General features: G+C 39.5%; 1 protein-coding gene across 1 annotated transcript in view; it reads right to left on the bottom strand.

Annotated features, from left to right (window-relative positions):
• The window catches only part of CNTLN (centlein), a 284,448-nt gene that overhangs the window by 199,343 nt on the left and 69,202 nt on the right, over positions 1-15,903 (bottom strand). Inside the window, exons 4-5 of the mRNA XM_073345467.2 lie at positions 4,960-5,094; positions 4,191-4,370 (exon numbers count right to left, since the gene is read on the bottom strand). Of these exons, the coding sequence (XP_073201568.2) occupies positions 4,191-4,370; positions 4,960-5,094 (315 nt within the window). The remainder of the gene's footprint in view (positions 1-4,190; positions 4,371-4,959; positions 5,095-15,903) is intronic.

The raw sequence follows: 15,903 nt of genomic DNA, 5'->3' as shown, positions 1-15,903 counted from the left end.
AGTTTTTCTGTTTAAATTAAATACAGATTTGTACTTTTAAAGAATAAACCGATTTAAAGTCAAATTTGAAATTGACAACCTATGTTAAAGTCTAAACTTATAATAATATATTAAAATTATTTACATTAAATATAAAATTAAATAAAAAACATTAAGTAGTACATATGTTATACCAAATTTTAAAGAAAGTCAAACCACTAAACTAGTGGAAGTCATTGGCTAATCGCTTAGAACCAGATTTCATTGAATGCCAAACCAGCTTTTGACAGCAGTAGCCTCTTCTGCAGGTGCAGAGAATATTTTGTTCACTTCAGTTTATTCAACTACTTCAGTTCAATGGTTAGTTCATTCAAATTTAAGAAACCAGTTGGGAGTTGCAAAACATGCTTTGAAAATCTTTTTATTCCTTATATTTATATATAATTAAAAAAACTGAATGCTGGTTTTGCACATTTTAATTGAATTTGAATTTCCATCCAAATACAGCTTGACACAAATCGTCAATAAAAAATTAATCATCTAGTAACTAAGATATGCATCATGCAACATTTTCTAAAAAAAATTTAGAAATTAAGAATCAGAATAAATGCAAGTTAATCTATACAAGTAGCTTAAATAAATGTTTATAGTTAGTATATCCTCCTGGTTAGCAAAAAGAAAGCACCATTTAGCGTAAAGGCAATATTTAGTTGTAAATCAACATATTTTAATGGTTACCAAACAATTAGAAAATAACTCAAGTACAAATACAAAACAAGATTAAAATCGATTATTTAAAATCAAAGTTTTCACCTTGCTGACTTAAATCATGATTAAAATCAGTGATTAAAATTGCTTTGATTTAAATCAATCCACCTTGTATTTATCACTCACTTTTCACCACATTACTTTTCGGGTTGGGGGGGAAAGAGGCTCAGAAGGCGCTGCAAAAGGGGGAGTGGGTCAGCATGACAACACTGACTTATCCTCTGAGACTGGAAGGGCTGAGGAGTTGAAAAGGGAAAAGCCCAGGGGGGAGAAGCCCCTTTTCACTAGTGCAGGCGAAGCAGCACCCACCCTCCCTCCCCTTGAGGTGGCAAAATACCAGGTTCTGTTAGGACCTGCTGTGGGCAGCCGCTCCTTTTTAGGCAGGTTGGGAAGAAATTTTCCCCCTCACCACCAGATTGGTGTAGGTGAAGTGGGTTGTTTTTTTTTATTTGCCTTCCCCACAGCAGGTTCAGGGGAAGCAGGGCCCCATTTTGGTGAGGAGTAAAGGGAATTAGACTATATGTTGCAACTTATTATGTAAGAGTGGAGCGGATGTCCAGTGCAGGTATTCAATAGGTAAGGTATAGTATGCGGAAAAAACGGTTGATAAAGAACTTAAACAGGAGGTGATGGTTACAGGAGCGGACTGTGGGAGTTCGGGGCTCCTATGACTGGTACGGCAGAGAGCCAACCCCCTTTCGTATAGCCCACCTTAATCCTTGTTTGGGATGGATGTGGGGATGGTAAGGTACCAGCAATGGGTTGGCTGCGGGACCTCGATGGAAAAAGAAGGGAACTGGTGGAAGCCCCTCAAGGTGGTTATTGAATGAACGTGGGGTTATCTGCACTATACACTTTTATCTGCCGGGTAGACCCAGACATCTAATAACACAATTGCAGCTTGATTAAAACCATATCAAGTGTCTCCTGTCCTTCTTTTGGTATAGCTGGACAACACTGACAGCTTTTGTATACATACAAATGTCACTGCTTGAAGCCTGATATCTCAAGCCCTCCGGGGCTAGAAACCGGTGCTTTATCCCATTGAAAGGGGAGAAATAGTAGTCACTTCTAACCTTCAAAGGGCCTAGGACATTTAGAACTAAAATATTTAATATCTACAGAAGAGATTTTAAAAGTAAAGTTTTAGGATGTTTTACGTTTATTAGTTTTAATCTTATTCTCCCTCTGGGTGCTGTACAATTGGATTCAGGAGGACTATGGAGAGTGAGGTGGACTGTTTCTGGATCCTTTGTTAACAAAATTAACAACAATGATCTTTTTTACCAGTGCTAATGCACAAGCCAAAGAGATCCCAGCTTGACTCCCAGATACCAGATTCAGTAGCTTAGCCGGCGTTTAAGAAAAATAACATTTCACTTCTAAACACAGCCAATTTTATATGGAAATCATTCAGAGACAATGAATATGGACCCCTACTTTGCCATTTTTACAATCACTTAAAATCAACACACTGACAATAAAAAATCCTGTTACTTATTTTGCCATTTTAAAAACACTGTTATTAAAAGCATTTAAGAAACATGTTACACTGGGAGAACTGATCATTTTCAGACCAAGACAGTACAAGTTGATAATCTCATATTTGTCCTTTGGGGTAAGGGTATTATTTCTCATCCTGTTTAATAGGGTCCTGTTAAAAACAAATCTGGCATCCAATACATATTCTTGAAAATGTCTGGTAATGGAAATGGGAGAATGAACAGAACAGAGGAAGAAATTAATTCAAACTGGAATCCATTAAAACGTCAAGCAAATATTTATAGCTAATTTATGCATAAGTAATATAATCATGAATAAGGTAACTGTTTTAGCAAAACAAAGTTTCTTAAATCCATGTGTACATAATAAAGTTTAAATGTATCTGTTTTTTCTGAAGTAAAACACATCATCTTTACTTGGTGCATATACAACATTTTTCCTCTTAAAAGCCCTTTAGAAAGATCAATTAATAATCTTCACAATAGTCTTGTGAGATAAGAATTATTATACCCACCTTACAGATGAGGCAAATTGAAGTAGAGCGGTCAAGTGACTTGACCAACTTTACAGAGAGAGTCAGTGCTCAAGCTGGAGTTGATTACCCCTACTCCTGTGCTCACACCATTATAACAAAACCTCCTTCTCTTTATGGTATACTTTAGCTGCCATAAAATCAACCCAAAGAATTTTGATTTTACTCTTTTCATTGGTGTAATGGGAAATTATGGGGAGTTAAATTATTTGCAACAATTTACTAGAGATGCTGCAACAACATAACTGACAGCCTGAAAATTAATTAAATCATTTTAATATATACTGTTATTAGTGAAGTTTCCCCTTTGAGGAACTCCAAGCCCTTCATAGAGTCCTGGGAATGGATACAAACCTTCCAGACAACCATGGGCCTTGGATTTAAGTAACTAATCTTCTGTTTTATGAGGGATGAAATGCTCTTAAAGCTTTTTAGTACCATGTCTAAAACAGCCATGGGCGTCAGTAAAGAGCACAGGGTTCAGTGGACTGCCTCTGCAGCATTCCATGTTTCTCTCTCCCTGGGATCAAAGGGCCCTACATCATTGTACGCTGCACTACCACTAAATTGTCATGAAAAATATTAAACATTTCTGTACAAGCCAAAGTTGTGCTGTTTATGACATACAGTATATCAGGAGATGATGCATTTTATATAAAAAAAGAATATATGTATTCAATGCACCTTAGACTGAATAATACAAAAATACATAAACTTTATATAAATACACATACAAACACTAACAAACGGTTTGATACTAGCGTTTGTGACTTATTACTTAGAAATATTTTAAAAAGACATGCCAGTTTTCATGAGAAAGACTGGTAAGGAATTAAAAACTGGAAGTATTACACATTTCAGCACAGTGTGACATTCTGTAGGAAGCATCCAAATGAAACGAAAAAGCAACAACACATTTATCAAACAATGAATATAACTTTTTGAATATGATATGCAGTGAAAAAACCTTTCACGAAGAGTGGAGCCCTCTGGAGGCTAAGATGCAATGTATTCAAAACTATAGTTGAAAAGTTCGTAAAACCATCTTACAAAATAGCAAATATCAAGTCCACTACAATCAAATTATATTAAATTGCAATTGAGGAAAAAAAATCTTAAATGAGAAGATTTTAAAAGCTGTTTTTAAAGAATTACCTTTTATCTCACACTCCAATATCTTATCTTTTAATGATTACATTTTAGGATGATTATTTGAAGTCAGTTTCCTGCTTGGCAACATCAATTTTTAAAAAGCTGTGGGTCTTAAGTGAAGGAATGTAAATGAATGTCAGTCCCCACTGGTAGATTTGAATATATAACTTGTTATTTAAAGAAAATAACATGTAGTGCAAGTGCCTGGGAGAAGTTAGTTCTGAAATAATATCCAGTAGTCCATTCCATCTCATACCTTTATTTTGGCATCAACACCAGATTTTTCTATTCTCCATTGTGCCTCCTGCTTCCTCAGTTTCTCCAGGTCATTTAGCAGGTCAGCGCAGCGTGTATTTAATCCCTCATTTTCCTCCTCCAGATTTTTTATAACCAGTCTGTTTTGCTCTTCTTTCTTCTGTGCACACTCCTTAGTGTCCTGTAGAACAGTACCACAAGGGCCGATAAACAAAAAAAAGTGAGAACTAATCAGCAAATATAAACTGTGCAGTTTTACCCTCACAGCAGCTTCTTCTATATTTGATGGCCAAGGTCACCTGTGTACTTTTATTGGCCTCCTTCATGCAGGTGGAAGGGTCATATTTTTTAGCTGGATGACAGCTTTGATGAGTACACATTTGCAAAGAGCCCATTAATTGATCAAGCTGCCTTTGATGCTGTCCCCAGCTATTTTTGAGACCCACACAGACATATCCTCCCAGACCTCGGCTTTATCAATTAATAATGCCAGTCCCATCAGAATCTAATTACAAGAAGCCACATCTTCACACTCCTACTTTCTTTGCTCCATTTCCATCATTAACTATTTATCTGAAAGTTATAAAGCTTGGATTTGTAGCTTTAAAGCATCTTTCTCAGAGTTGGTGTGTGAGAAAACTGTAAGGTCTAGCAAGGCCTAAGGCAATTTTTCCTCCAAGCTTGTCACTTTCTGTGCCACAAAGACTGACACTGCTTAAAGAAGTACTTCAAAGCTATGGTCCTATACAACTATGTACAAGTCAATATACCTTAAGTTCTTGACTTTTATCTTTAAATTTCTGCTGCAAATTACTGAATTCATTCTTCAAGAGACCATTTTCCTCATCTACAGCAATTTTTCTCTGTACCAAGTTGTTAATCTCCTGTTGTTGTCCTGATGCTCTCTGTTTAACAAAAATGAAAATTCATTAAAAAGACAGGCAAAGTCTGTAATAGAATATGCATTTGCTTTCATTGTTAAAGGCTTAAATTTTTTCATGTAATTTTCAATCATATGTGGTTTTACCTCATTCTTGTTACTGTATCACTATTTAAATCATACTACAAATTGTAGCACTGTATAACATATTAAAGTAAGGGAGGGCAAGGAATGCAGAACTGAATATGTTATTGCTACTGGACACAAGAGCCCATGAAATACAGAATCAAACAGAAATTATTTGGTCTAGTCTCGGAAGATGAAATGGTTTGCAGAGTTGATATTTTTGGTTAGGGATTAAGAATAAAATGGACCACTTTTGCACTTTCATTTTTAGGATATCTGAATTCTAGCCAAAAAGTGAAATTGTCTCTTTTCCACAATTCATGAAAATAATGAGAAACAACAATTAATTGAGAGAAATAAAAAATAGTATGATACAAATCAGTTATATTGTGAAAGTAGTAAGTCTAATGGAATTTGCAGCTCAAAGCAATTAAGACACTATTGTGCAAAGAAAATAATTAGTGTACTGTACATAATAAAACCTTACAGCTGTTAGAAGAAACCCATGGTTCCCTGCTAAATTTTGCACTTTTTAGTCTCTTAAAATATTTATTTTACAGCCTTCCAGATCATAACTGAAGGCTATTACTTCTCATTTTTATTCAAAAACCTAATTTATTATAGTAACCATCTTTTAAAAGTTCACATTGCATATATAAAAAATTATAAAACCGAATGTTAAAAGAAATATTTTCACTGGTTTTGTCTGTTTTTTAATGAAGGTGAAATTTTGCTTGGATTGAAACCTTTTCCTGCAGAGTTGACAATACTGTGGTAGTGCTTAAGAGCCAGACAATGAAAACGACTGGAAACAAAAGTAAAGCTGGCTTGTTTCTTTTCATTGTTGACGCTGTAATAAATGTATAAGGTAAGCAATGAGCACCAAAAGGTGAAAAATAAATTAGATTGTTTTAATTGTCCTAATTGGTAGCATGGGTAAGGAATATTTTTAAAACATGATTTTTAACCTGACAATGTGCCTTGTATTAAATTAAACATTTAATACTGAATCACAGCTCATGTCACAGACATGAAAGGAACAGAGAACATTTATGCTGAGCATTCAAACCTAAACATAAACATAAAACTGGTAATGGTACCATACTTAGGGTCTTGAAATTTACGCAAAACCTACTAGCCTGAAAACTAAGCCTACCAAACAATGTGAAAAATAGCTGTCACCACACAACTGAAAGCCAAATCCCTGGCAATTACAGGACCAAATTGTGGCACCTTGGGGAGCAGTACAGGAGCAGAAGTGGGTTCTTTAAAGCCATTACACTCCCCCCCGACCATCACCTCACACAGGTGGGCAGGAGAAGCAGAGACTGCCCAACACCCTGGTAAGTGTAGATGTGCCTGCATGCTAAAAAACATGTGCTTCACCTGCTGTATACCCAGCACAGATTACTCCTCCGTGGAGCAGCTGTGGAACCAGGATGGAGATTGTGACTCAGGGAGGCTCATGGAGTCACAACCTCCTGTTCAGACTTCTCCTAGAGCAATGCAACAATGTTCTGCTCCTGTCATAAATATACAGGGAAGGGTAAACCCCTTTAAAATCCCTCCTGGCCAGAGGAAAAATCCTCTCACCTGTAAAGGGTGTCATAAATATAAAGGGAAGGGTAAACCCCTTTGAAATCCCTCCTGGCCAGGGGAAAGCTCCTCTCACCTGTAAAGGGTTAAGAAGCTAAAGGTAACCTCGCTGGCACCTGACCAAAATGACCAATGAGGAGACAAGATACTTTCAAAAGCTGGGAGGAGGGAGAGAAACAAAGGGTCTGTGTGTCTGTCTATAGTCTATCTTTGTCGGGGATAGACCAGGAATGGAGTCTTAGAACTTTTAGTAAGTAATCTAGCTAGGTACATGTTAGATTATGATTTCTTTAAATGGCTGAGAAAAGAACTGTGCTGAATAGAATAACTATTTCTGTCTGTGTATCTTTTTTGTAACTTAAGGTTTTGCCTAGAGGGGTTCTCTATGTTTTGAATCTAATTACCCTGTAAGGTATCTACCATCCTGATTTTACAGAGGTGATTCCTTTACTTCTATTTCTATTAAAAGTCTTCTTGTAAGAAAACTGAATGCTTTTTCATTGTTCTCACATCAAGGGTTTGGGTCTGTGGTCACCTATGCAAATTGGTGAGGATTTTTACCAAACCTTTCCCAGAAAGTGGGGTGCAAGGGTTGGGAGGATTTTGGGGGGAAAGATGTGTCCAAACTACGTTTCCCAGTAAACCCAGTTAGAGTTTGGTGGTGGCAGTGGATATTCCAAGGACAAAGGATAAAATTAATTTGTACCTTGGGGAAGTTTTAACCTAAGCTGGTAAAAGTAAGCTTAGGAGGTTTTCATGCAAATCCCCACATCTGTACCCTAGAGTTCAGAGTGGGGGAGGAACCTTGACAGTTCCTTACTCTGAACTAGGGATAATTAACCACTAAAGAAATAAATCACTTGCATGCTGTTTATTTCATACTGTATTTAATTGTAACAAATTTGCAATTTAAAAAATAACACATCACATATTAAGTAACTTACTACTAGTGCTGAATCAAATAATGAATGTATTCATCTCCCACATTTGATTAATTCCATCTGTATTAATCTAAGAATTTCATCAGCATTACTTTAGTAATTTCTTCCCTGATTATTAGTATTTGACCAGCCAAAGAGCTGCATGGATACCAGAGAAAAATACCAATTAAAATTATTTGATGAATACCATTAAAATTAATCAAATAATACATTTGTTGAATACTATTCAACCACTCCTTTTACTTCACCCCTTTGTGTTTGTTATATCTTCCTTCCTTTCTGGTCTTTACTCCACTTCTGCTTCTCTCCCCCTCCCACCCGGTCCCCCATAATAGAACATGGTGTATCTTTTTCTGAGCTGTCTTCAGTGTCTGCTTCCTCTTTTCTTTCTATCATCCTTTGCTTTATGTAGACTTATCTCTCTCTCTCTTTCCCTGCATCGTGTTCTCCACCTCCTCCCAAATATCTTTGGTCATTCCTTTCTTCTCCCAATTTGAAGTCTCCCTCACCCAACTTTGTGTGTGTTCGTGTGCTTCCTGGCTGCTAGCAGCATGAGAGTTCTCTGCTACTTTACACCTCACCAACCTCCTGGCTCTTGTGATGAGCAACAGTATTTACACTACTGCACTGAGCTTTCTTGCTGCTGCAACCGGGGTGCTTCTATCACTCTTAATTTTCCCAGCCTGTATTCTTGAGTACCCTACTCCAGTAAATAGTGTCACTGCCCACCTGCCTCTGCTGTTGCTCACAACTTTCCCAAAGTTGACAAAAATGAAACTTGCCAGTTTCACTGCTGCCCAAAGGGTTCCAAAAATAGCAGAGCTTCACCCAATCCCCCAGTGACATGAATTCCTTCACCAGTGGTATAATGTTAGGGCTGATCACTTGGAACTTCAACCAGCACTAGAATGGGTGACACAAAAACAAGGGACATCCCCATTTCCATTTTCTCCAAGAATCAGGCCTACTGTGTTTTCTTACATGTCCAATTGCCCCCATTCCAAGATATCTTTGAAGATTCTTCTGTAGTTCCATGGACAGGAGAAGCATTTGAATATTAAAAGCATTACATACTGTTTAATTACAGTTATGCACTCCAAGAATCATTTTGCGGCTGGCTTGTCTAATGGTTAAGTGATATCAAGGGAGAATGACCATCACCAAAGCTAAGTCAGTTTGTATATCACAGGTTGAAAATATTTTAAATTTTCTTAAAGAATAAATGTTCCTTAACAAGTGAGCTTTTAATATTTGTTTTTCCTGGTGAAAATTCTTACTTTATCATGCAGAATACTTTCTATTATAAATCCAGGGCAATGATTCTAGAATTTGGAGAAAGTTTAACGTTATATTGAATAATGTATTTGCTAACAACAATCTTTTCAAAGAAGTGAAAGAAAAATGATAAAGAGGGGGAACTGACAAGTCTGGAGAAAGGGAAAGATGGAAACTTGAAACTAGGAAAAAAAGGGGAAAAGAATGTGGAAAACCCAAATTCTTATATCTTTAAATCTGCAAGCCAAAAAAGATACTGTTTCTGTCTCATTCCTGTCAACAGAGATTCACAGATGTGAAGATACTGATAGTTTGTTATAAAATAGATTTTAAACTGATAATTTAAAGTTGAACCAAATGGAATGATGTTTTACCTATTAAGCTATTAAAAAAATAATCTATTAAACAATAATAGAATACTATTTATTTAAATATTGGTGGATGTTTTCTACATTTTCAAATATATTGATTTCAATTATAACACAGAATACAAAGTGCACAGTGCTCACTTTATATTTTTGATTACAAGTATTTGCACTGTAAAAAACAAAGGAAATAGTATTTTTCAATTCACCTACTACAAATACTGTAGTGCAATCTCTTTATCATGAAAGTTGAACTTACAAATGTACAGTTGTGTACAAAAAAACCCTGCATTCAAAAATAAAACAATATAAAACTTTAGAGCGTACAAGTCCAATCAGTCCTACTTCTAATTTAGCCAATCGCTCAAACAAGTTTGTTTACCTTTGCAGAAGATAACGCTGCCCTCTTCTTGTTTACAATGTCACCTGAAAACGAGAACAGATGTTTGCATGGCACTGTTGTAGCCAGAGTTGCAGGATATTTATATGCCAGATGTGTTACAGATTCATATGTCCCTTCATACTTCAACCACCATTCCAGGGAACATGTGTCCATGCTGATGATGGGTTCTGCTCGATAACGATCCAAAGCAGTGCGGACCGAAGCATGTTCATTTTCATCATGCCACCAGCAGAAGGTAGATTTTCTTTTTTGGTGGTTTGGGTTCTGTAGTTCCCGCATCAGAGTGTTGCTCTTTTAAGACTTCTGAAATCAAGCTCCACACCTTGTCCCACTCAGATTTTGGAAGGCACTTCAGATTCTTAAACCTTGGGTCAAGTGCTGTAGCTATCTTTATAAATCTCACATTGGTACCTTCTTTGCATTTTGTCAAATTTGCAGTGAAAGTGTTCTTAAAACAAACAACATGTGCTGGGTCATTGTCTGAGACTGCTACAACATGAAATATATGGCTGAATGCAGATAAAAAAGAGAAGACACACAATTCTCCCCTCAAGGAGTTCAGACACAAATTTAAACAACACATCATTTTTTTTTAATGAGCACCATCAGTATGGAAGCACGTCCTCTGGAATGGTGGCGGAAGCATGACTGGACATGTGAATCTTTAGCGCATCGGGCATGTAAATATGTTGTGACGCCAGCTACAACAGTGCCATGCGAATGCCTGTTCTCACTTTCTGGTGAAATTGTAATTAAGAAGTGGGCAGCATTATCTCCCACAAATGTAAACAAACTTGTTTCTCTTAGCAATTGGTTGAACAAGAAGTACGACTGAGTGGACTTGTAGGCTCTAAAGTTTTACTTTGTTTTGTTTTTGAGTGCAGTTATGTAACAAAAAACCCCTACATTTGTAAGTTGCACTTTCATGATAAAAAGATTGCAGTACAGTACTTGTATGAGTAGAATTGAAAAATACTATTTCTTTTGTTTATCATTTTTATAATGCAAATATTTGTAATACAAAATAATATAAATTGAGCACTGTACACTTTGTATTATGTGTTGTAATTGAAATCGATATACTTGAAAATGTAGAAAAACATCCAAAATATGTAATACATTTCAATTGGTATTCTATTGTTTAACAGTGTAATTAATTATGATTAATTTTTTTATCACGATTAATTTTTTGAGTTAATTGCATGAGTTAACTGTGATTAATCGATGGCCCTAATCCAAATCCAATAGTTGTAGCGCTTTGAGAATATGGACTCTACTCATTGTCAAAGTTTTTTTTGAACTGCATTCCAGGTAGGCTGTGTCAATTTCAGCATATTCATCTAATTAAAGACTGAGCATGACTTTCAGTCCCAGACACTTTCTACAGTGTATAAGCCTTCTTCTTTTTGCTAGTGCATTATCCAGTAAAGTTAATTTGTAGATGTATTTTTGTGAGCAATATTAGGAGAATATTTTAAATATTTATGCTACCAAAGTACTATTGGATTTTAGGAACAGAATGCACTTAGCATTTCAGTCTTGCTTTCCATGTATGTGTTCACAAAGAGATGGGGAATGGACTGAAGGATTAGTTCATGGGCTTTCCCATTTAAATAAAAGGGTTTCTCATACCAGGGAGAAAGGCAACAGCATTTGGAAAAAAAATAATTAAGTATCCTTTGCTGGAAATGTTTATATTTTGTTCCCGAAAAGTACATTGACAGTACAACACCATGTTCATTTGAAAAGAGAGAGAAAGGTGAAGAGACCTTGTTGTGGGCTTCAGGGCTCTTCTCCCTTTTGTATTTTGAGAGGCTACTAGGCACCAGATGCAATCTTATATATTCTAAAGAAAAAACATTCGTTCTTCAGAAATATTATTATGAGTCACAGGGACAAATCATCTCTAGCAGCGATGATATCCTAGTATCTACAGAGAGGGTGACTCCACTAGAATCGTGGAGATCACCTGTCTTTCGTTCATTCCTTAGAGAACGTAAGGGGCTCCTGCAAGTCCTCTCTCTGTCAGATTGCTGCCTGTTACACATTCATGTACATAAATTTTACACTCTGAGCACCCTTGAAAATTTCCAAGATTTTGAATGATTTTATTGATTCTGTGTTCCATGTTTTAAAGGTCAGCAATCTCTGAGAAAACAGGAGAATTGTTCAAACCGGTAGAACTCTAAGTGCATCCAGTGTTCAAGTGTGTAACATATGTTCCACTTAGTTACCGACTATTTTTGTTACTCTAACACAGCAGCTCTCAAACCCCAAGTGGGTCGTGAACCCATTTTAATGGGGTTGCCAGGGCCTGCCTAGACTTGCTGGGGCCCATGTCTGAAGCTTGAGCTCCACCATGAGGGGATTAGGCTGAAACCCGAGGGCTTCAGTCCTGGGCAGCGGGGCTCAGGTTACAGGCCCCCTGCTGGGGGCTGAAGCTCTTGAGCTTTGCCCCCTACCCATCTAAGATGGTGGGGGTTGGACTTTGGCTTTGGCCCCCGCCCCCACCCAGGGCAATGGGGCTCGGGTAGACTCAGGCTTCAGTCCCCTCTCCTGGGGTTGTGTAGTAATTTTTGTTATCAGAAGGGGGTCGCGGTGCAATGAAGTTTGAGACCCCTGCTCTAACAGGTCAGCAGCAGAAAGTGAGATGAATCTTCTGGCAGCAAATCTGATGCTGTTTTTCTGCTTCCTGACTGGAGAGCGATACCTTAGCCAGGAGAAGGTTCTGTGACAGTTGGGAGGATGGATGGAGATCTGGAGGCCTAGCAACTAAAAGACAGACAGCTGTTCCTGCCAGTTTATCTAGGTGAATGACCTGGACGCAAACAACCTGGCAATTCATATCTGGCTAAAGAGTAAGACCTCACATATACAGAGTAGATAAGAACATGTACAGCACGTAAATAAAATTACACCAGACCCCACTCTATGACAGCAATTCCTCTCCAACAACAGAAACTGACCAGGTGCAAGTCTCTGAAATCAACCACCCAGCTGAGGTGCAACCATATAATACCAATCACTAAGGGTCTGTCTACACTGAATGAGTTACAGTGCCAGCATTTACAGAGCCGCTCAGAGAGCGCTGAAGGGAAACCACTGTTGTATGTTCACACTGTCAGCTGCCTGCGCAATAGCATGTTCACACTTGCGGCAGTATTTGGAGCGGTGAACTCTGGGCAGCTATCCCACAGAGCACCTCTTTCTCTTCTGCATCTAAGAGTTGTGGGAAGCCAGAGGGGGTCGCACGGCATCCTGGGTGTTGCTCCAATGCCCCATGATGCATTGCTTGGCATCCCAGCAATCCCTGTGCTTCCCTCCGCATTTGGCACCATCTTTCAATGATTTGTGTACTGCGTGCTCTGCCTCTTTGGTCTGCAGAAATGGATCCCGAACTGTTGACCGGTATGATGCTCGCTCTGACCAACGTGTCACGAGTAGCAGTGGAGTTATTCCTTAAACTACAAAGGAAAGAGGAGTGCAACAATGATCTCACCAGGTGTACTAGCTACGAAACAAGATTGCTTCTGGCATTCACGGAGGTGCTGACCACAGTGGAACGCCGCTTTTGGATTTAGGAAACAAGCACTGAGTGGTGGGATCACACTGTCATGCACGTCTGGGATGACAAGCAGTGGCTGCAGAACTTTCGGATGAGGAAAGCCACATTCATGGGACTGTGTGACGAGCTCACCCTAGTCCTGCAGCGCAAGGACATGAGAATGAGAGCTGCCCTGCCACTGGAGAACCGTGTGGTGATTGTACTGTGGAAGCTGGCTACTCCAGATTGCTACCGATTGGTCGCTAACCAGTTTGGAGTGCGAAAGTCAACCGTTGCACTCGTGCTGACGGAAGTGTGCAGGGCCATTAATCGCATCCTGCTCTCAAAGACTGTGACTCTGGGCAATGTGCGTGACATTGTGGATGGCCCTGCACAAATGGGCTTCCCTAACTGTGGAGGGGCGATAGATGGCATACTTAGTCCAGTTCTGGCACCAGATCACCGAGCCACCGAGTACATTAATTGGAAAGGGCATTTCTCTATAGTTTTCCAGGCACTTGTGGATCATCATGGGCATTTCACAGACATTAACCCAGGCTGGTCTGGAAAGTGTTCTTTCGGAACACTGGCCTGTTCAGGAAGCTGCAAAGAGGGACTTTCTTCCCGGACCAGAAGATCACCATAGGTGAAGTTGAAATGCCCACTGTGATCCTGGGAAACCCCACTTACCCTTTAATGCGATGGCTTATGAAGCCATACACAGGGCACCTTGAAAGCAGCAAAGAGCAGTTTAACAACAGGCTGAGCAAGTGCAGAATGACTTAAGTGTACTTTTGGCCGTTTAAAAGCCCACTGGCGCGGCCTCTACGGGACGCTGAACATGGCCGATGACAATATTCCTATGCTTATAGCCGCGTGCCATATACTCCATAATATTTGTGAAGGAAAAGGTGAAAGCTTCACTCAGGGCTAGACTGCTGAGGCTCAGTGCCTGGAGGCTGAATTTGAACAGTCAGAGACTAGGGCTATTAGAGGGGCACAGCACGGGGCCATAAGGATAAGGGATGCCTTGAGCCAGCAATTTGAAGCTGAAAGCCACTAATATTTGTTGCTATGCTTGGGATTGCAGTGCTTATAATGCTAAGAGGTGATTGTGATTGGTGCAGATGATTCAATATAAAGGTTTAAGATAATCGTATGTTGCTCTTCAGGGCTCTGTTTGCTTTCAATTAATAGAATAAAGATGGTTTTCAAACCAACACAATTCTTTTATTAAAAAACAACAACCCACGGAGAGTGACAAACAAAAAAAACACATTAGCACTGAGGGGGGTGGTTTGATTCCCAAAATCAAAACCACTTACCAGGGGCCTCCTCCCGTGTTTGCACTTCGCGAAGCTCCAACAGCTGTGACTGGCTAGCCTCCTCCGGGGTTGAGAAGAGCTCCTGGCTACATGCATCTTTGACTTCCAAGTCATCCTCTGCCTCTGGTTCCCCCCCCCCCCCCCGCCACATCCTTGTCCAAGATTTCCTCTTCCTGGCTCGGTCCGCTCTCTACTGGCACGTGAGCTACTGAAGCATCCACAGTGGACTTCACAGTGGAGGTGGGGTCACCACTGAATATCGTATCCAGCTCTTTGTAGAATCGGCAGCTTGTGGGCACAGTACCAGAGCAGCAGTTTGCCTCTCAGGCCTTGTGGTAAGCGTTCCACAACTCCTTCTGCACTGCAGCATGTCCCAGTCATGGCCCCTTTCTGTCATGCATCGTGAAATCTGTCCATAGGTATCATAATTCCTATGGCTGGAGTGCAGCTGGAATTAGACAGCCTCCTCTCCTCAAATGCTGATGAGGTCCAGCAGCTCGACATTGCTCCAAGTGGGGGATCATCTGGTGCGTGGAGCAGGCATGGTCACCTGGAAAGATACGTGGAGACCACTGCACGCATCACTGAGCAAACAGGAAGGGGACTTTCAAAATTCCAAAGGAATTTACGGGGTGGGGATGACGGTTAGTTACCCGAGGAGAGGGCAGTAAAGTTCAAACTGATGACCAGAGAGGCAAGATCATGAATTGTGGGACACCTCCCAGAGACCAATCGCAGCACTGTAATCAACCAGGGTGTCTAGACTGGCACTGCAGCACTGTAGCCCCAGAGCAGAAAACTGTACGCCTCTCGTCTTAACTGAGGGTTCTCTATAGCACCCATCCCAGTAGCACTAAAGTGCTTCCCTGGTAAACTATATCTAAATGCCGAAGTCCCTAGAAGACTTCGAGGAGTTCTCTACCTTGACTTGCTTTGTATCCTCTTTTCCTTTCTGAATTCTCACATCTGCTCATTTCACACACCACAAGGAAAAAGGTAGAGGGAACATCACTCAGGAACCAGAGCAAGGTGGAAATAGGAACCCAAGCTGGAAAGGGTTCAATAAAGAATTGCTAACACACACAAAATTAAGTAAATTACCAACTGCCTTTGCCTGCGTGGTTGGTTTTGCATTTTATTTCTTCTCCCTGTGAATAACCTTGTATAAGAAAAGAGTGTGGGAAAAGGCTAATTTTCTAGAACAGAAAATGCTGGCAATGTTCCTCAAAGACTGACCTGCTCTGGTACAGATCCATGAG

This window comes from Lepidochelys kempii, chromosome 5 (genome assembly GCF_965140285.1).
Source record: "Lepidochelys kempii isolate rLepKem1 chromosome 5, rLepKem1.hap1, whole genome shotgun sequence".
In the NCBI taxonomy this organism is placed as follows: domain Eukaryota; kingdom Metazoa; phylum Chordata; order Testudines; family Cheloniidae; genus Lepidochelys; species Lepidochelys kempii.
Note: the sequence above shows the minus strand (reverse complement) of the source record. Positions and strands in the feature narration are given on the sequence as shown.